The 22505-nt window shown below is 45.2% G+C and overlaps 1 protein-coding gene across 1 annotated transcript in view; it reads left to right on the top strand.

Moving 5' to 3' along the window:
- The window catches only part of LOC120384955 (cytosolic phospholipase A2 gamma-like), a 49139-nt gene that overhangs the window by 24544 nt on the left and 2090 nt on the right, over positions 1 to 22505 (top strand). Inside the window, exons 9-10 of the mRNA XM_039504055.1 lie at positions 20380 to 20540; positions 21578 to 21743. Of these exons, the coding sequence (XP_039359989.1) occupies positions 20380 to 20540; positions 21578 to 21743 (327 nt within the window). The remainder of the gene's footprint in view (positions 1 to 20379; positions 20541 to 21577; positions 21744 to 22505) is intronic.

The following is a 22505-nucleotide window of genomic DNA, read 5'->3' as shown; positions in this document are numbered from 1 at the left end:
GGGGCAAATTCTGGCCTCACTTACACCTGCATAAATCAGGAGAAAATGATCAGCAATCAGTGGAATTACCCCCACTTCATACCAGTGTAAATGAAATCAGGCCCGTTGTATGGAGGTGTCAGGGAAATCCAAAACTAGAAGATTGATTACTGATGATTTGAAAGGGAAGCAAACATTCAAGGACTGGCCTCAAGATTTGTCATGGTGTTTTGAAAACAATAATTATCAGGTAATGTCTAGATTATAAAACCTAGATAATTATAAGATCTAAGACTTGATTCTGGTTTCAGGCTGGTTTTGCACTGGTGTAACCTCATTGTATCAAATTGTGTCTTCATTTACAGTTCCACGAATCAGGAGAAATTCCAGTGAAGTCAGCGGAGTTATTTTTTAATAGAGCCAGTTCAAACATTTTGACTAAACAGTTTTCCACCTGAAAATACTGTTTTGTCATAATCAAAAAGTTTTTTGGGAATGTGTCGATTCTGATATAATTTTTGATGGAAAAATTTCAAAATGCTACAAAACAAAATGGAGTATTTTGTTTCGACTTTATTATTTTGTTTCAATCTTATCATTGTATTTGGTTTCAACTTTTCTTTATTTTTTTAGCTAACTAGCTAAAAATATCATATATTACCTTATATTTTATATCACATATTTATATGTAGTATTTTATGTTACCTTATAATGCTTCACTATTGTTCAAAGAAAACATTTTAGTAAGGTTATTTTGATAATTATGAATTGAAATATTTCACAATTTCAGTTCTCCAAGATATTTTGAAGTTTTGACTTTTTGAATCAACTTGAGATGAAAACAAATTTCAGAATGTGCAGTTTCCCATGGGTTAGAAATACTATTTTCTTACCTGCTATTTGTCTGAGTTACACTAGTGCAAATCAGATCCCTGATGTCTAGATCTAAGAGAACCTCAAACCTTAAGGAAAAAACTAGGGCTGTTGATTAATTGCAGTTAACTCACGCAATTAACTCAAAGAAATTAATTGTGATAAAAAATTAATCGCGATTCATAGCACTGTTATACAATAAAATACCAATTGACATTTATTAAATATTTTTGGATTTTTTCCCTACAAGTATATTGATTTCTATTACAGCACTTTAGAGCCTACAAGTCCACTCAGTCCTACTTCTTGTTCAGCCAGTCACTAAGACAAGCAAATTTGTTTACATTTATGGGAGATACTGCTGCCTACTTCTTATTTATGATGTCACCTGAAAGTGAGAACAGGCATTTTCAAGGCACTTTTGTAGCCGATGTTGCAAGGTATTTACGTCCCAGATATGCAAAACATTTGTGCTTTGGCCACCATTGCAGAGGACATGCTTCCATGCTGATGAAATTAAAAAAATAATGCATTAATTAAATTTGTGACTGAACTCCTTGGGGGAGAATTGTATGTCTCCTGTTCTGTTTTACCTGCATTCTGCCATATATTTCATGTTATAGCAGTCTCGGATGATGACCCAGAACATGTTCATTTTAAGAACACTTTCACAGCAGATTTGACAAAATGCAAAGAAGATATCAATATGAGATTTCTAAAAATAGCTACAGCACTCGACCCAAGGTTTAAGAATCTGAAGAGCCATCCAAAATCTGAGGAGTCAAGGTGTGGAGCATGCTTTCAGAAATCTTAAAATAGCAACACTTAGATGTGGAAACTACAGAACCCGAACCACCAGAAAAGAAAATCAACCCTCTGCTGGTGGCATCTGACTCAGATGATGAAAAAGAACATGTGTCAGTCTGTTCTGCTTTGGATTATTATCAAGTAGAACCCGTCATCAGCATGGACACATGTCCCCTGGAATGATGGTTGAAGCATGAAGGGACATATGAATCTTTAGCATATCTGGCATCTTGTGAAGCCAGCTACAACAGTGCCTGTTCTCACTTTCAGGTGACATCATAAATAAGAAGCAGGCAGCAGTATCTCCTGTAAATTTAAACAAATTTGTTTGTTTTAGCGATTGGCTGAATAAGAAGTAGGACTGAGTGGACTTGTAGGCTCTAAAGATTTACATTGTTTTGTTTTTGAGTGCAGTTATGCAACAAAAATAATCTACATTTGTAAATTACACTTTCATGATAGAGATTGCACTACAGTACTTTTATGAGGTGACTTGAAAAGTACTATTTCTTTTGTTCATCATTTTTACAGTGCAAATATTTGTAATAAAAAATCATATAAAGTGAGCACTGTACACTTTGTATTCTGTGCTGTAATAGAAATCAATGTATTTGAAAATGTAGAAAACATGCAAAACTATTTAAATAAGTGTTATTCTATTATTGTTTAACAGCACGATTAATCACGTGATTAATTCCGATTCATTTTTTTAATCATTTGACAGCCCTAGAAAAAATTGGTTCAGTTTTTAACCTTGTAACCCAAACGTGATTTTCTAGATCGCTGGTGTTCAATCTTTTTCATTTGCCGATCCCTAACAAATTTTGTATGGAGGTTCTTTGGAAATCTTAGACAAATTCTGCAGACCCCAAAGGGTCCACAGACCACAGGTTGAAAACTACTATTCTATGGTAATGACACCTTTTGCAGACCCCCTAGACATAGTCTGCGCACTCCCAGGGATCCGTGAACCAGAGGTTGAATTATATGGCTTGTGTCCTTAGCTGTGTGAAATGACTCATAATGTGCGTGTTTTGTTTTCTGTTGTTAAGAGCTTGTTTATAAAACATTTTCTGGAGGACTGAGTGGAGAAGAGCAGAATGCAGTACATGAAGCAGGTGGGTCATTCTATTTCTGGAACCATGGGCCTGTTTTTCTTAAAACTCACACTGGGTTTATCCTGCCATGACCCCTCTGACATGAAAGAAGCTAGTTTTTGTCTGCAGCACTGGGAGGGGCTATGTCTGCACTACAGCCCCACATCGTAGATGTGGCATATGACAACAGAAGGAGTTTTTCTGAGAGTATATGGCCACTACTTCCTCCAACTGCCTCCTGCACGGATGAAGCCCCAAGCATCAGCACCCCCACCCCTGTGGGGATGAGCCCTAAGCTCCAGCTCACCCCGCTCTCGGGTGAAACCTTGAGCCTCCACTCCTCCCCCCTTCATCGGGCTGAAGCCATGAGCTCCAGCTCACCTGACTGTGGGGTGAAACCCTGAGCCTCTGTAACGATGCTGGCTTTGGTGGGAACCAACCGAGAGTACCAATTCAGGACAAATTGCTGAGAACAGGGCAGTTACAGCCCAAAACTGGAGTTCCTTTACTATTAAGGCAAACCAAACCAGCCAAACAGAGAGGACTTTTAAGATGATACAGTTTCTGCTGTTCTTCCCTTGCTTTTTTGACTTGAAGCTGAAGTCTTGCAGTTTCTTGTTGCATCTGGTGAACCCTCTCTTCAGCAGCGAGCCTCTCCATATTCTCCCTATGATCCTCCTTCTTGATATCAGCTATCTTTTGTTTTCCCAGCAATAGAATGTCTGCTAGTGTCTGTTCATGCTCTGTTTCAGTTTACTTGCTGCCTTTTGCACTCTAATTGCTTCTGCAGCTTCTGTAGTACCAGGTAAGGGCTATGCTCCTGCCTCCTGATCACTGGTCATTAACAGATCTCTCAGTCCTTGATTTGTAGTTTTCTTTTTAAAGTTTATCCCCGTTCCTGAACACAAATCTGCCAGGGTTTTGTTTTTGTTTTTGTTTTTTTTTTGCAAAACCATCATATGCTCTGTGCTCACCCATTGTAACTGCTTTTAACCAACCAAACTCTCACTACCAAAATTCAAGTTTGGATAGAGTGGGTTTTTATCCAAAGCTTAACTGCCTGGTTCTATGGATCCCGTTGACTATGCCACTGTAACAATGCTGGTTCTGGTGGGGCCCAACTGAGAGTGCCAATTCAGGACAAATTACTTAAAGCAGGGCAGTTACAGCCCTAGGCTGGGGTTCCTTTGCACACCAACGCAAACCAAACCAGCCAAACAGAGAAGACTTTGGTTTTACCCCACTGGTTAATCATAAGTCACACAAGCAATTTTCTTAGACACTCCAGTGGACAGTCCACTGCAGAATCTAAAATCTAAAGGTTTATTCATAAAAGGAAAAAGATATAAATGGGAGCTAGAATTGGTTAAATGGAATCAATTACATCCAGTATTGGCAAAGTTCTTGGTTCAGGCTTCTAGCAGTGATGGAATAAACTGCAGGTTTAAATCAAGTCTCTGGAGTCCATCCACAGCTGGGATGGGTCATTCAGTCCTTTGTACAGAGCTTCAGTTTGTAGCAAAGTCCTCCAGAGGCAAGAAGCAGGATTGAAGACAAAATGGAGGAGATGCAGCAGCCTTTTATATCTTCTGCCCTGCGGATGATCACAGCAGCAAGATGGAGCCTGGAGTCACATGGGGAAGCCACATGTCCATGCATGACTCAGTTCTTTTCAGGCCGGTGCCATTGTTTACATGTTAGTTTGAATGTTCCCAGGAAAGCTCAGATGTGGATTGGCGTCTCCCAAAGTTCACTGTCGGTTAAGTGTTTCTTGATTGGGCACTAACTGAGAATAGTCCCTTCTCAAGAAGCTGACCAAATGCTTCACTGAGGCTACTTAGAATCAAAACGCATTGATAAAGTACATAGCAATATTCATAACTTCAACTACAAAAATGATACACCCACACAGATAGCATAAGCATAATCAGCAAATCATAACCTCTCCATAGACACCTCACATGGCAACCTTTGTACAATATTTGCTGAAAATATATAACAGTGGTTGCAACAATGATCTATATGGTTACAGATTACGTCAGTAATGTCACAGCCTCCTCGCCCCTGGACCAGCGGGGGAGCTGTGAGTGCCAGCTCACACATGGCAAGGCTGAAGCCCCAAGCTTCTGCATCCCCCTGTGTGGCTGGAGCTGCAAGCTCTGGCTCACCCTGCTACAGGGAGAAACCCTGAGCCTCTGTGCCCACCCCCATGGGACTGAAGCCATGAGCTACAGCTCATCTTGCCACAGGGGGAAGTGCCAAGTCAGGCCTCAAAACCCCCTCCCCGCCCACCGTGGGGCTGGAGCAGCAAGCCCCATGAGCCGCAGGTGATCTGTCAAAGACCCGCATGTGGCTCCTGAGCCGCGGTTTGGCCATGCCTGCTCTAGAGAAACCAGTGCCTGCAGGTTTGGCAGAATGTCTGTAGTTACTTCTCCACCTCAACTGCCTGACACATGGCAGTGAACTTTACTTTAGATATGTAGGTCCAGAAGAACATGGGGTGATACATAGTAGTGATGAGTGCATTTATTCCAGGAGGCCGAAATGGAGTTGTGCTAGGTACTGAAGGTGTTTCAGATTGATGCAAGAAGGAGCTGCAAGGTGGGATGAAAGAGGGCGCTGATGGGGGCAGGTTGATAGGTGAGGAAAATACTGCTACCATTTGAATTTTGGACAGACAGAAATGGCCATGCCTCCACTTCTTCCTAGGTACACAGGTCGTCATTCACAGCCTTTGTTAACTACCAGGGCCGCCCGGGGGGGGAGGGGGCGAGTGGGCCACTTTGACCCAGGCCCTGGGCCCCTCAGGGGCCCCCACGAGAGTTTTTCAGGGGTCCTGGAGTGGGGTCCTTCACTCACTCCAGGGGCCCCGGAGAACTCTCGCGGGGCCTGGGCCCAGGGAGCTTCTTCCACTCTTGGTCTTCGGTGGCAATTTGGCAGCAGGGGGTCGTTCCGCTCCAGGACCCACCGCCGAAGACCCCAGGGCCCCTGAATCCTCTGGGCGGCCCTGTTAACTAGTCTCCCTCACACAGCACTGCCAGGCCAGATGACTGTCTAGTCTTTAATGACGGGATTTTCAAAAGAATTTTTAATCCAATGGAAGTCAAGTTCCTGCCTTCCTGAGGTTTTCTTGAAAAGCTCCAGTCCTTCAAGGTGCTGATGAATAATGTCATCGTCCATAGTGGGATTTTTAAAGGAGCCTCATGGAATACTGGAATTCCATTAAAGTCCAGTACATGTTGGGCTCCTAAATCCTTCAGGCTTCTTTGAAAATCTCTCACATCGAAAGAATGGGGATCCGTAATGAATGCATCTCTACCTGGCATGTGCATTTATCTATACAGGGCTCAAAATGCTTTCATATCAGGAATGTAGTTGGGGGCAGGTGTGGTGTTCAGATATTAAACCAAAACCAAGTCTGATGTTTTTCTATTTTTAAAAACTGGGTATGTTAAAACATTTCAGTTTTTGCTACAATGTTCTAGGGGGGAAATTGCTCATTTACTTAAAACAAAATTGAATACAGTTTACTGTGTTACACAAGAGGTCAGACTAGATGACCACAATGGTCCCTTCTGACCTTGGAAACTATCAATAGAATTGGTGTTGCCGGTTTTTTTTTGCCTAAGAACCAATTCTTTTTTAATCAAAATGACAATTTGGTTGAACAGCAATTTTTCATGATAGGTAGGTAGGTAGGTAATCTGTATCTCTATATCTATCTATCTAGATATCTGTATATCTATGTATATATAGATAGATATTTTGAGCTGCCCTGGTCAGCCCCAGGTAGCTCACACTGCAAGTCAGGTGTCATTGGAAGGTGAGTTCTAACCACTGCACTCCTTCTTCTGCTGAATTGGGGCCTTATGTTCTAGGACACCAGGTACAAAGATTCAGCAGCCAGGTGTCTGACTCTACACTGGCTGGTGCATCCCTGCTCCCAAGAAACTTGTGCACCAGGAACAACATGACTCTTCCCTCTCTCCACAATCAGGGCTCACAGGACAAACAGCTGCCTTCTGGCTACATTATATTCTCTTTCCTCCCAGGTATCAGATGCACTTGTGCAACTTGTCAGTGTATCCTCCTCCTCCTGGAGCTTCAGGTTCATGCCTCAGCTGGGGAAGACTGTGAGGGAGTCTTCAAGAAGCTGAAGGAAGTCCTGAAAGGCAAGTGGACCAATGGGACTAGATTTATCTTAGGAAATCCCAGCTACCGGGTAAAAGAATCACTGCATGCATGTTTCCATGGCAACACATGTATTTGCCAATATTTTTACATATCCCCAGGGCTGTTCCAATACACACAGGCTGAGGGTTTCAAAAGGCCTTAAGGGATTTAGGACTCCAAATCCTATTGTCTTTCAATGGGAGCTGGGAACTGGAACTGCCTTAGTACCACCAAACACTTCTAATGACCCTTCCATGGCCTGCCACAAAACTCACCTCATTTCACCTGTCATTTAAGCAGGTGAGAACAGCAAGGATTCCTACCAGAAGTGCTGTGAAATGAGTAAGACCTGGGGTTCAAAGACCGTGAAAAAAAGAATGGCAGACTGTGATGCACTTGACAGGATTTTTGAAATGGAATTTGGAGGAAAGACTTATGGTCCATGCTCACTAGAAATTGAAGGCAAGTAAATAATTTTGCTTCTTCTCTGAAAAGTTTTTTAAATGTATTTATTTGTCATTGATTTATTTTTGTTTCTGTAAGAACCAAAAGAGGTCTGGGCACCCTCGACAATCTTTCCAAATATAGAATAATATGTAGTGACCCATACAGCATGCCACCGCTAACTGGTTTGCAGTGATGAGCTCTGGAGAGGTTCCACAATAGTAGAGCTAATGCACAGTTGGGTGCTAAACATCAGAGACCCTCCTACAGGATGCTGACAACTTCAAAAAGGTTCAGAAAAGAACCTGAGATCTGAGAAAAATCAGGCTCTTAATGAGAGACTAAGGAAGTTCAAAAAGTTTAGCTTAACAAAGAGAAGGCAAGAAGTGACTTGACCACAGTGCATAAGCACTCACTTGGGGAGGAGAGTTCTCAGAGCAAATGGCTCTTGACCCTAGCAGCTAACAGCAAAGCCAGTTCCAATGGCTGGAAGCTGAAGCTAGGCAAATTCAGGTTAGAGGTATGGGGTGAAATTTAAACAGAGGGGCAGTTAACCACTGGAAAATGTACCTAGGCATGTGGTGGAGTCTCCATCAAATAGAGTTTTAAAATAGAGATAAGAAATCACTTTTGTTAAGATCTTCTCTAGTTCAATCAGAACTTGTGGGACTGATGCAGGAGCTACTGTGTGAAATTCACTGCCCTGTGTTATACAGTAAGTCAGACTACACATAAGTTTCTGGCCTTAAAAAACATGATTAAATAAATCTTTCCAAACATCTCCCTTTTTACACTGAGAAACTACATCTCAAGTTCCTCCAAAGAACACAACTTTGTTGGTATGTCAAAGAGCAGTGCTTTCTCAGCTACATCGTAGGGCACTTCAGTGCTTAGAAATTCAAACCAATGTCTCAAATTCTACCCTAGAAATCCCAAGGCAGTCAATGCAGATCCCAGAGCCCTGATGCAATATGCTGAAATCAGGATTTCCAGCATATCAAAGAGGTTGCTGAAGTCTGCCTCCGTTTCAAGTTCTGGGGAGATTTACTATATAAACCCCATGGAGAGTGCTTTCCAATAACCCAATAGCAAGGTCTAGACTGGCAACATGGACATCCAAAAGAGTGGATCATAACCACTTATCCTGGTGTAGTAGGAAAAAGAGATGCAGAGAGCTGGTTTGAGAAGACCAGGTAGCTGCAAGACTATTGCTAGTCTTGGAAGGATTAGATATTTATTGGTAAATGTCAATTTCACAATACACACACAACCCAATGAAAAAATATGTCCATCGATAATAATAAAAATGAACAGATAGGCAGAGTAAGAAAAATACTGCTTGAGAACTTATTAGAGTCAAGATCCAATGATTAGGTTTTTGATTTAGGCTTGGTACAACAAATGGAGTAACGAATAGCAAAAACAGGGGAGATTTGTTGATTTGAGGATATTTAGTTTGTATATTTAGAATGTAGCATGTTTGCATTTGCATTTTAATGGTTTATAAAACTTTAACTTCCTGACTCTCCACATCTGCTGCCATTAGATAATGGTCTCTCTCCCCATAGTGAAAATTGAAATTGCAGTGAAAATTTAAATTGATAAAAACCTTTAAAAAGGCTTGGATAAAACATCTATATTGAGATTATAAAAATAAAATTCAGCCAATCCTAGCTATTGTTAATAACAACACCTAGCATTTTTCCTGAGAAGAGCTCAAAGCACATTACAAAGGAAGTCACTCTCATTAGCACTGTTGTACATCATGAGAAGTACAGGACCATGAAGTGAGAAGCTTAGTGCTTGAGCTGCTTTCAGAACCCAGGGCTCTTGAGTCCCATGTTAGTGTGCTATCCATTAGACCACACTGCCTCCCCAGCTCACTGTCTTAGGGAGAAAAATGTCAAAGGTATTTAGGTACCTAAGGCTGCAGATCGGCACCTAGTGACATTTTCAAATATGTCTTAGCAGGTTAAGTGCCCAAACCACATTATATTCTATAGCAGTTAAGCTTTACCTATGCACTTTTGAAAATCCCATTAGGCACCAATCTGCATCTTTAGGTGCCTAAATCCTTTCAAAAATCTTCCCCTAGGTCCTTAGAGTTAAAATAAGAACATAAGAAATGCCCTAATGGGTTAGACCAATGGTGCATCTAGTCCACTAATCTGTCTCTAACAGTGGGCAGTACCAGAGTTTCAGGAGGAATGTAAAAAACAGGGCAATTTTGGAGAGATCCAACCCTGATTTCTCTTCCTGGCTTCTGGCAGTCAGAAATTTATGACTGCCCCAAGCTCGGGGTTACATCCCTGACCATCTTAGCTAATAGCCATTTGACCTATCCTCCATGAACTTATCTAGTTCTTTTTTTAGCCCATTGTACTTTTGGCCATCACATCATTGCAATGAGTTCCACAGGTTAACTGTGAATTGTACGCAAAAATATTTTATTTTCTTTGTATTAAACCTGGTGCTTACTGATTTCATTGGGTGAACCCTGTTTTTTTGAATTGTGGGAAAGGTTAAATAGAGCCACAATGGCCAGACATACACACACAGAGTCAAAGAGACCTGAAGAATCTCGGCTGTACTTTTGGAGTGGCTTCTCCCAGCCAGACAACATTGTATCAATCTTAGCCAAGCCGAGGGCCAAATTTTCACAGATATACATTGGAGTAGCTCTGAGGGCTTGAGTGGAGTTGTTCCAAATTACATCAGCTGAATATCTGACTGTAGCAGGTTGGTTACCTGCTCCTGCCCTGAAGGGCGTAAAACAGCCCAGGAGAGGGCTGTGGCTGAGGCAAGAAGCCTGGGCTGATTGGGGAAAGTAGGGTCAGCTGTGGCCATGCCCCAGTTAGGCCCAGCTGGCCCCTATAAGAGGCTGTGAGCCAGGAGCCCACAAAGTCTCCCTCTGCCTGTAGAGGGAGAAGGGCCTAGCTGCAGGGAGCTAGACACAGGGTACCTGAGTGGAGCAGGGCTGGGGAAAGGCAGAGGAGCTGGGGAGCTCCAGCCTGGAAAGCCCCAGGCTGCAGCCTAGCACAAGGCCAATAGGTACTGGGGGATTGCAGGGGGCAGCCCAGGGTAGGCAAAGGCAGCAGGTCCAAACCCTCCTTGCCAGTGATGAATAGGCTGATACTGCAGCCTGCCCCAGGGTGTGGGGCTAGACAATGACTGGCAGTAGCCTTATACTGAGGCAAGGTGGGGATAGAAGGTGGGAGTTCCCTGGGGAGGGGAGACCCTAAGACTGAGGGGTTACTGCCAGACGGCAGCACCCCATGTAAAAGGGCACTGGGTCCAGGGAGGGACATGAGGGGGCCAGAGGACTGGCAGATCACCAGCCTGCAGAGGGTGCTCCGGAGCTGAATCAAGCTAATTCCTGGAAGACACCAGCAGGAGGTGCCACAGGGGTGAGTCTGCTCATCTACACTGGCCCTGCATTTCCATTAGTTCATGTCCATGTCCTAATCCAGTGGTTTTCAAACCTTTTTTCTGGGGACCCAAATGAAGAAAATTGTTGATGGCCATGACCCAGTGGAGCTGGGGCTGAGGGGTTTGGGATGTGGGAGGAGCTCAGGGCTGGGACAGAGGGTTGGGTTGCGGCAGTGAAGGCTGTGGGGTGGGGCTGGGAATGAGGGGTTCAGGGTGTGGGAGGGAGCTCAGAGCTCGGACAAGGGGTTGGAGTGTGGGAGGGGTCAGGGTGTGGACTCTGGGGTGGGGCTGGGGATGAGGGGTTCAGGGTGTGGGAGGGAGCTCAGAGCTCGGACAAGGGGTTAGAGTGTGGGAGGGGGTCAGGGGTCAGGGGTGTGGACTCTGGGGTGGGGCTGGGGATGAGGGGCTTGGGGTGCAGGAAGTGGTTCTGGGCTGGGGTGGGGGGTTGGGGTGCCGGAAGGGGTCAAGGCTCTGGGCTGGGAGTTCAGGCTCTGGGGTGGGGTCAGGAATGAGGGGCTTGGGGTGGCTCAGTGCTGGGGCAGAGGATTGAAGTGTGGGGTTGGGGCACGGACTTCCCTTGAGCGGCTCCCAGTCAGCAGCACAGCAGGGGTGCAGACACAGGCTTCCTGCCTGCCCTGGCACCGCAGACTGTGCTGTGGCCCAGAAGCGGCCAGCAGTGGGTCCCGCTCTAGGTGGAGATGCACAAGCAGCTTCTCATAACTCTCGCCCTCAGGCACCACCCCCCAGCTCCCATTGACTGGGAACCAGCCAGTGGGAGTGTGGAGGCAGTGCTTGGGGTGGGGGCAGTGTGTGGAGCCCTGTGCCCCCCGCCTAGGAGCTGGACCTGCTGCTGGCCACTTCCAGGGCACAGTGCGGTGTCGGAACAGTTAGGGACTAGCCTGCCTTAGCCAGGCAGCGTCGCCAACAGGACTTTTAATGACCCAGTCAGCGCTGCTGACCAGAGCGACCCAGTGCCTTAAATGCCGTGACCCAGTACTGGGGCCCAATCCACAGTTTGAAAACCTCTGTCCTAATCTTCCCCAAAGACTGAAATAATTGAGTGCTCTGGCCAGGTCAGATGGGATGGAGAGCTGGGTGTCCCACTCCTCCCTCTCTCTCCCCATCACAGGAAGGAAACAGCTGAACAACACGGTTATCTACCATTCACAGTGACATATCCAGATGGACAAGGGTGAGAGATCTGAGGCTACAAGAGACTCAGACCATTCCCTCAGCATGCCTTCAATCATTTAAATCAAGTAATAGAGATTAGATACAGAGGAATTAATATGAGAGTATATGGGTAGATACTACATATAGATGTATTTTATTGGTTAAGGCTGAGATTTCCAAAGGTGTCAGAACTGTGGCCCTGCAGCTGGGTCTGGGATTAGCTAGCGAACTGCACCCAAAGTCCCAAATTGGCCAGATCATTTTATTGGCTGTGTGGTGTTGCCAGCAGTAGTGCTTAGCCAGTGGCTGCTCAATACTCAGGCCTGCAGCTGTGATTGCTCCATACCTTGTTTCCAGCTTTGCTCCAGCCTTGTTCCTGACCTGCTCCTGCCCTTCTTTGTGTCTGATTCCTAGTTCCTGTCTCCAGCTCTGACCATTAGGCTTGACCCCCCCAGTCCAGAAAAAGAGGCCTAAAAAGCACATATTTTCAGAGCTATTTATGCCTTTCCCTGCTTAGTGTTGCAAGGCCTCTGGGCCAGATTTAGGCGGCTAAAGAAGCACTTAGAAATTTAGTGGCATTTTCAAAAGTACCTAAGCAGATCAGATGCCTGGCTCCCATTGAAATCAATTGAACATATGTGCCTAACTCACCTGGGCATGTTTGAAAATACCACACGCTATCTGCACTTTTGGGCACCTCGGTGCCTTTGACAACCTGCCATATGATTTAGATGGCTAAGTTCCAGTTTCAAAAGTGACTTAGGGCCAGATTTTTAAAGTAAGGGGCCTAACTCCCATTGATTTCAATGGGAGTAAAAAGGCCTCATATTTTAGTGAATCCTTTCCTTAGGACCCTAAGTCTCACTGCCTTGCTACCCTGAGCAGAGCAGTGCTAAAAAACCCTTTAGACATCTGAGCCTAAGTTTTTTACAGTGGGATTTTTCCAAAGGGCTGAAGTGATTTAGGAGCACCAATCCCATTGACTTTCAGAAAGGCTTTGATAAGGTCCCTCACCAAAGACTTTTAGCAAAGTAAGCAGTCATGGGATAATAGAGAATGCCCTCTGATGGATGAGTAACTGGTTACAAGACAAGAAACAAAGGGTAGGAATAAATGGTCATTTTTCACAATGGAGACAAGTAAATAGCAGGGTTCCCCATGGAGCTGTACCGGGACCAGTACTGTTCAACATATTCATAAATGATCTAGAAAAAGGGATGAAAATGAGGCAGCAAAGGTTGCAGATGATACAACATTACTACTCAGGATAGCTAAGTTCAAAGCAGACTGCAAAGACTTACAAAGGGCTCTCACTAAACTGAATGACTGGGCAACACAATGACAAATGAAATTAAGTGTTGATGCATGCAAAGTAATGCACATTGTAAAACATAATCCCAACTCTTTATATACAAAATGATTGTGTCTCAGTGGCGGCAGATGACAGAACAAGGAGCAATGGTCTCAAGTTGCAGTGAGGAAGGTCTAGGTTGGATATTAGGAAACACTATTTCACTAGGAGGGTGGTGAAGCATTGGAATGGGTTCCCTAGGGAGGTGGTGGAATCTCCTTCCTTAGAGGTTTTTAAGGTCAGGCTTGACAAAGCCCTGGCTGGGATGATTTAGTTGGTGTTGGTCCTGCTTTGAGCAGGGGGTTGGACTAGATGATCTCCTGAGGTCTCTTCCAACCTTGATATTCTATACAGGGGCGGCTCTAGAAATCGGGCTGCCCCAAGCAGCACGGAGCGCTGCGCCGCCCTTCCCCGGTCCCGCGGCGGGTCCCCTCTTCCCGCGGCTCCGGTTGAGCTCTTGCCGGCATGCCTGCGGCAGGTCCACCGGAGCCCGGGACGAGCGGACCTGCCGCAGTCATGCCTGCGGGAGCTCAACCGGAGCCGCGGGAAGACGGGACCCGCCGCAGTCATGCCTGCGGCGCAGGTCCGCTCGTCCGGCTCCGTGGAGCTCCCGCCGGCATGCCTGCGGCAGGTCCACCGGAGCCAAATGCCGCCCCCCCGGGAAACGGCCGCCCCAAGCGCCTGCTTGGCGCGCTGGTGTCTAGAGCCGCCCCTGATTCTATAGTTCTGTGTCTAAATTAGCTGTTACCATTCAAAAAAGAGGTCTTGGAGTCATCATGGATAGTTCTCTGAACACAGCTGTTCAATGTGCAGTGGCAGTCAAAAAAGCTAACAGAATGTAAGGAAACATCACAAAAGGGATAGATAATATGACTGTAAATATCAGAATACCACAGTATAAATCCATAGTACACCCATACCTTGAATAATGTATTCAGCTTTGGTCATATCATCTCAGAAATATTATAGTAGAGTTGGGAAAAGTACAGACACGGACAACAAAAAATAAGGGGTATGGAACAACGTCAATATGAGGAGAGATTGGATTGTACAGCTTGGAAAAAAGATGACTAGGGGGAGCTACGACAGTGGTCTATAAAATCATGAATGTTGTGGAGAAAGTGAATAAGGAAGTGTTATTTATCCATTCACATAGCAGAACAACCAGGGGTCACACAATAAAATTAATAGGGAGCAATTAAAAATACAAGGAAATTCTTCTTCACACAACACATAGTCAACCTGTGGAACTCATTGCCAAGGGATGTTGTGAAGACCAAAAGTGTAATTGGGTTCAAAAAAGAATTAGGTCTGTTCATGATGGTCAGGGATTCAACCCAATGCTCTGATGTCCTTAAACATCTGACTGCAAAAGCTGGGCCTGGACGACAGGGGATGGATCATTTCATAGAATCATAGAATCATAGAATCTCAGGGTTGGAAGGGACCTCAGGAGGTATCTAGTCCAGCCTCCTGCTCAAAGCAGGACCAAACCCAACTAAATCATCCCAGCCAGGGCTTTGTCAAGCCTGACCTTAAAAACCTCTAAGGAAGGAGATTCCACTACCTCCCTAGGTAACCTATTCCAGTCACCACCCTACTAGTGAAAAAGTTTTTCCTAATATCCAGCCTAAACCTCCCCCTCTGCAACTTGAGACCATTACTCCTTGTTCTGTCATCTTCTACCACTGAGAACAGTCTAGATCCATCCTCTTTAGAACCCCCTTTCAGGTAGTTGAAAGCAGCTATCAAATCCCCCCTCATTCTTCTCTTCTGCAGACTAAACAATCCCAGTTCCTCAGCCTCTCCTCATAAGTCATGTGCTCCAGCCCCCTAATCATTTTTGTTGCCCTCCACTGGACTCTCTCCAATTTATCCACATCCTTCTTGTAGTGTGGGGCCCAAAACTGGACACAGTACTCCAAATGAGGCCTCACCAGTGCTGAGTAGAGGGGAATGATCACATCCCTCGATTTGCTGGAAATGCCCCTACTTATACAACCCAAAATGCCATTAGCCTTCTTGGCAACAAGGGCACACTGTTGACTCATATTCAGCTTTTCGTCCACCGTAACCCCTAGGTCCTTTTCTGCAGAACTGCTGCCCAGCCATTCGGTCCCTAGTCTGTAGCAGTGCATGGGATTCTTCCGTCCTAAGTGCAGGACTCTGCACTTGTCCTTGTTGAACCTCATCATATTTCTTTTGGCCCAATCCTCTAATTTGTCTAGGTCCTCTGTATCCTAGCCCTACCCTCCAGCGTATCAACCACTCCTTCCAGTTTAGTGTCATCTGCAAACTTGGTAAGGGTGCAATCCACACCATCCTCCAGATCGTTAATGAAGATATTGAACAAAACTGGCCCCAGCACCGACCCTTGGGGCACTTCACTCGATACCGGCTGCCAACTAGACATGGAGCCATTGATCGCTACCCGTTGAGCCCGACCATCTAGCCAGTTTTCTATCCACCTTACCGTCCATTCATCCAGCCCAGACTTCTTTAACTTGCTGGCAAGAATACTGTGGGAGACTGTATCAAAAGCTTTGCTAAAGTCCAGAAATAGCACATCCACTGCTTTCCCCTCATCCACAGAGCCGGTTATCTCGTCATAGAAGGCAATTAGGTTAGTCAGGCATGACTTGCCCTTGGTGAATCCATGCTGACTGTTCCTGATCACTTTCCTCCTTTAAGTGGTTCAGGATTGATTCCTTGAGGACCTGTTCCATGATTTTTCCATGATTGCCTTGTTCTGTTCATTCCCTCAGAAGCACCTGGCATTGGCCACTGTCAGAAGATAGGATACTGGGCTAGACGGACCATTGATCTGACCCAGTCTGGCCCTTCATATATTCTCATGTAAGGCACTCGTGCCACCAAAATCCCATCGAAAGTCCATGGGGATGTATCTCCTAACTCCCTTAATATCATCTGGTTAATTAAAACTATGTAGATTGAAATTTTCAATTACCCGTAGTATATTCTTGATGGTAGCTGGCAATTCTGGTTGCTTTGGTTAAAGTACATATTCCAGTATTCCAATTTGATACATTTTACTAACCAAAATTAGCAGAATTCAATTTTTATTGTTTTGTAAATTTGACAGCTAATATCAATGTTTACTTTTAAACATTTTTTTCTATTTTTATCAATTTACATTTTCACAGTTGTGGGAATTTGAGGGAGGGATCAGACAATAATTATTTAATGAGAGTAGGCACTGAAATTCAAAACATTAAAAATTCAAGCTTTATAACCATTAAAACACAAATAGTAAACATCACGTCAAAATATATAAAGTAAATATCATTAAATCAAACTGTAAGAAGTTCTCAAGCAGAATTTGTCTTGCTTTGCCTCTCTGTAAATTTCTATCATCATCAATGGATTTTTTGTCAATGTGTGTGTCCTGTGAAATCAACATTTACTTATAAAAACCTAATTTTTGCGAGCCTAATAATAGTTAAGATATAAGGAATTCTACAGAAGAAATAGAGAAGGTAAATAAGAGTGCTCATCAGCTTCAAGGCCATATTTTTAAAGGTGTCTAAGCCTGGAGTGGGATTTTCAAAAGCATCTAGGCACCTAACTCCCACTCATCTCAAAAGCCCACTAGGTACTTAAATATTTTTCTTTAGATCTGGCTTGGAGTGACTTTTCTAAAATTTAAGAGAACACAAGGCCATGTAGAACTTATCTGTAACTAATAAAATATATAAAGTGTGTGGCAGGTAAGTATCTAGCAGTCTTGGGCTTCTTTGAGTAAACAAAGACTAATCCTACTTTCTGAGAAAGTAAATTTAATTACTAACTTTTTATTAAAGATCAACAGAATTGTTGACAGTGCAATGTTATTTTTGTTTGTTTTTTTACAAACATAGTAAAAAGGACGTCAACTGTGGTAGGTATGGCAAGGCAACCAAGGTGAACGAGTTCTTTCTAAAAGATCTCACTGAATATTTTCCATCAGTTCATCCCACTTGATCATTCTTTCCTTGCATAGGCCCTGATCCAGCCAAGCACATGCTTAACTTTAAGCCCATGAGTCAGAATCCAGCTGCTAGTTGGACACAGACAGTGAGTCATTCCATTGCCCCTTCTTCTTTCATTCTGACCTACCACATTTCCCCCGAGGGGACTGAAGCTGGCCAGAGAGGTGATTCTGTTTCACAGGGTGGGTGTGATATTTTGAAATTTGGTTTCATTCTGATTCAGAACCAAATCCCAACAGTTGAAATTTCTCTGTGAAAAAGACCCTGGAGCTGTGGGTTCCCCCGATCCCAGGCAGTCCATGTGATGGGGCTGCCCCTCAGCTGCTTGGAAACCCTGGGGTCCTCGACTCCAAGGCCACCTGCTGATAAGCCAGGCAGGCCAGCAGGCAGGAATCAGACTGGTTTCTGGTGGTACTATCAGGATCGAACCACCTCCACGGAATGTTCCCATCTCAACAAATAGGCAAATTCATGGGAAAAAAATTTGTTGGAATGCTTCCCATCATTTCTACGTGGGACATGTCTGGGCAGCTTTTGTCTCGTGCCTGCTGCAAAGGGTAGGGCTCCTTATTGCTGCCCTAGGAGCAGGATTTTAACTCAGTGAGCAAAACTATAATCCCTCTCCTCTCTCTCAACAGCGGGCAGAAGTACTGGACACTTGCTCTCTGTCTAGCACTGTCTCAGCACAGCTAACCTTCCAGTCACTCTCCACCCCTGCCCATTCACTTCCTACCCACCTTGCTCCACATACAAGTGCTGCTCTCGACTCTCCTCACACCCCATCCCCATTCCATGACCTGTCGTACCAAAGCTGCTCCTCAGTTATGCCTGTGTAAATGAAAAGAAACATCCATTGTCAGTGGGGGCTGCACCCACTCCTAATGACCTAGCATATAGGAGTCCCTGCATCATGATATTCTGGCAGCACACTGTCTGTCAGTCAGCCAGAAAACCAGACAGGCCCGCCCTGTTCTTCTGAGTCCAGCAGCCCAGAGGAAGAATCACCTCTGTGTTTATTGCAATTACTCTACAACGGGTACTACACTATCTGAATGCATTTGGATTAACAAATACCCGTCTTGAACCCCACTCACACCTACTGGCAACCAAGAGGGAAAAAGGAAGAACATGTCTACAGATTTCCTCTAGCGATTTTTTTTAACTTATTTTCTGATTCAATTTTTATTCTGATTTTTCTTGCCTAATAGGAAATATGTGGAGTGTATGTAAATTGTTATGGAAATTCCGGAGCTGTTGCCGAGACGGGATCTGGGGGACAACCAATAACTTTCTGTACACATGTAAGCAAAATGCACTGGGGCAGCAGAGGGTGAGGGGTGGGAAGGGATTGCTATACTATAGCCTGGTTTGTTTTCAAACTCGGGGTTGCGACCCAGTACTGGGTCACGGCATGTCAGGCACCAGGTCGCTCTGGTCAGCAGCGCTGACTGGGTCACTAAAAGTCTCGTCAGCAGTGGTGCCTGGCTAAGGCAGGCTAGTTCCTACCAGTTCTGACACCGTGCTGTGCCCTAGAAGTGGCCAGCAGTGGGTCCAGCTTCCAGGCAGGGGGGCTACGGGGCTCCACGTGCTGCCCCCACCCCAAGCACCAGCTCCGCAATCTCACTGGCTGGGGGCAGTACCTACAGGTGAGAGTCCCGCAAAACCACTTGTATACCTCTGCCTAGAGCGGGACCCGCTCCTGGCTGCTTCCAGGGCACAGTGCAGTCCATGGTGCCAGGACAGGCAGGAAGTCTGCCTTAGCACCCCTTCTGCACCACTCACCGGGAGCCACTGGAGGTAAATCCATGCCCCAATCCCGTGCCCCAGCCCTGAGCCACCCCAACCCGGAGCCCCTTCCTGGACCCCAAACCTCTCATCCCTGCCCCCCAGAGCCTGAACCCCCAGCCCAGAGCCTTGACACCCTCCTGCACCCCAACACCCTACCCCAGCCCAAAACCCCCTCACACACCCTGAACCCCTCATTCCCGGCCCCACCCTTCAGCCCTCACTGCCGCACTCCAACCCTGTGCCCCAGCCCTGAGCCCCTCCCACACCCCAAACCCCTCAGCCCCAGCTCTGTTGGGTCACGGGCATCGACAATTTTCTTCAACTGGGTGTTGAGGACTCTGACAATTATCACAGCCTTATGAACATTCTGTTTGAGAGCTGGTGTGCAAACATACTTTATAAGGCTGTATTAGAAGGGTATTGCAAGGAGTCCATAATTTTCTTTAAGGCAAAAGGTTCTCTCTAGAGCTGGTCAATATTTCTCAAATGACATTTTATTGTGAGTGGAAAATGGCCATTTTCTAAAATCAACTTTTTCATGGAAAAATGTGTCAAAATATTCTGGGAAATTATTGGATTGAAATCCCTGTCATTTTTCATGAAAAAGAGAAATGAATCAGCTTCCACCCCTGTGGAATGAAAACAACTTTGAAATTTCAACGCTTTTTTGTGGGGCTGGGGGCAGGTGGGATATTTTTCATATTTTTAGCAGATCCAATTGCCTTTTTGAGTGTTCATGGGAAGGAAATAAAAGGGATTTCACATACAACTGAAGGGAATGTGGGGCTTTTGTTTGGACACATGGCTGTCAATAAATTGTTGCTGTGTTTGGTTGAAGCCAGAGTCAGAGGCCAGGATCAGAGCTCTTACCTGGAGCAAGGCAAGGCAGGTGCAAGGCTGGTGACGGAGCAGGAGCTCTCGCAGCCATGGGTGAATTCTTTGAGCAGCCAGAGCCCTCCTGCTGTTCATAAGAACAGGTCTGCAGGTCCCTGCTGCCCGTCAGGCAGTTGGGCTAATCAGGGGGCTCAGATGAGGGCCAGCTGTGCTCATTAGACTCCCAGGGAGTTAAACTAGCACATAAGCATGCTCGCTGTGGGTCCTTACTCCTGACAGTGCCCAACCTGCTTAGATGCCTTAGGAATCCCACTAGGAGTTTATCGGCCAGTTTAGGAGCCTTTGAAAATGCACACAGAAGTTGGGGGATTTGGGCACCTCACTCATTGTGACCCCTTGGATAAATCACAGCCTAAAACAATACATGGATGGATTTTCGCAGGTGACCCCAAATCCAAATCTCCTGTCTTCACTAAGGACAAAATCATCAGCTTGATCGATTCCTGGACTGCCATAAATTCTGCCTACCCCCTTGTTCTGCGCGGAGAGAGGAAAGTGAAACTAATCCTCTCCTTTGACTTCAGCGATGGGGATCCTTTCGAGGTAACTTCTGTTATTTATTGTGACATTTCCCAAACCCCCAATCAGGATCAAGCACTGCACAAATATCCAAGGCTTGGCCTGTGACCCAATGAGGTTGCACCGATGTTAGCAGCAGTAATTTGGATTCCTGAAGGTTCTTTGTGGATCAAAATTTGAGGCACATGGTGGTATAAGATCCATTGTGAATATTTACTTTATTCTCTGCCAGTTCGTTTGAGTTTGGGGTAAGGGAGTGTGACCAACTACAAGCCTAGTCAATGTGACCTCTCTTTCCCTTTTGATATCATGGAAGAAGATGAAATTCCTTAAAGTTCAGTTTTACTATGTGTAAAATTCCGACCTTTTACTCCACAGGCGTGCCCCTGTGTCTATCACAGTCCTATCTGATTACCTAAATGATAGTCATTAGATTTACCAATTTTTTATTACTGGTAGTACCTACAGAACCAAGAACACTCTAGCATGAGGAGACAGAGCCAGCAGAAATGTGAACTAAATTCCAATAAGCCAGTGACAACTCTGCAAGCTCATTAACCTCAGCCTCACAGATCACCAATGCTCCATAGGTGATATTGTCTCCCTCTAGTGGCCTCAGCTACAATAACGTTTTGTCTTAATTGAAATCAAGGTTTCCTACAGGTGAATTTGGGAAAACAAACAAAAACACCAAACACTAGTGCTTTTGGAGATGAATGTCTGCATTTGACTCCTGCTTATTACCTTGGGTTCAAGTTTTCAAGTCCACCTAAGGGATTAATTTTAATAGGTATCCACATCCCTTTGAAGGTTTTGAAAACCTCAGTCAGAGTATATTCATTGTTTTACAAAGATTCTGGCTACAGAGATATGGCAACAGAGTTGTTTCTGGTTTCCATTGGAGGCCCTCTATTAGTCAGTTCCTTGGAATGTTTGTATTTCTTAGCTTAGGGTATTTTTAACTCCCCAACCTGGTCATTTTAGTGGCATCACATTTTAGTAATGGAGATGGTAATTATTTTAATGTATTTATTTTTAAATCATGTTTCCCTCCTTCCCAGACCATCAAGAAAACTGCCAAGTATTGTGAGACAAATAACATCCCATTTCCCAAGATAGATCCAGAAAAGCTGGACCCATGTCACCCCTCTGATTGCTACATCTTCAAAGGAAAGGACGTTCCCATCGTCATGCACTTTCCACTCTTCAACATCAAAAATTGCCCAGGTAACTTAATTATACACCTCTCTTCTAAAACTCTACGGGCTAGATTCACAAAGGGACTTAGGTGCTTCATTGGTGGTTTAGCCACCTAAATGTCAGGATCAGGTCTCACTGGGAATAAAAAAACCCTGCTCAGCTGTGAACAGACTCTGTAGGAGCCTAAACTTGCTCAGTGCCAAAGCTTTTGCAGGAAAGTTCTCTCAGGGCCTGTGTTTGTCTCTCTGGGCACAGCACTGTTGCCCCATCCCAGGCTTCCCTATGCCTCTGGCTGCCTGCTGGACTGGGCCCCGAACATGTGCTCAGAGAAATGCGGGGGAGTGAGGCCCTTTCTCATAACTATTAGCCCAGGGGCTACAGAGTCACCGAGGATGTGGAGAGCCCCGGTTCAGGTCCCTCCTCTTCCTGAGCGGGAGAAAGGGTTTGATCTGCTACTTGTTATGTCAGTGCGCTAACCACTGAGCTGTGGGATATTCTGATGTCAGGCTGCCTCAGCCTCCCCTATTGAAGCTGTTCCATTTTGGAATCATAACTGGAGAGTCAGCGGAGCAGGAGGACTAGATGCTGGGCCCCCACAGCCCGCGTAAGTGCTGTAACCACCAGGCTATAGAGTCTTTGTCACCACAGCCGAGAACCCCAAGCAGAGACAGGTGCCTCCCTCCACCCTGGACTTGGGTGCTCAATTCCCACAGTGCTTAGCACACACCCCTCTCCTGGGCATCTCCCATGGGTTAGCTTAGGCAAGGGAAGTGATTATTCCCCTCTATT

Source organism: Mauremys reevesii, linkage group 17 (assembly GCF_016161935.1).
Source record: "Mauremys reevesii isolate NIE-2019 linkage group 17, ASM1616193v1, whole genome shotgun sequence".
Classification (NCBI taxonomy): Eukaryota; Metazoa; Chordata; order Testudines; family Geoemydidae; genus Mauremys; species Mauremys reevesii.
The sequence above is the reverse complement of the archived record's forward strand: the minus strand, read 5'-3'. Positions and strand labels throughout refer to the sequence as shown.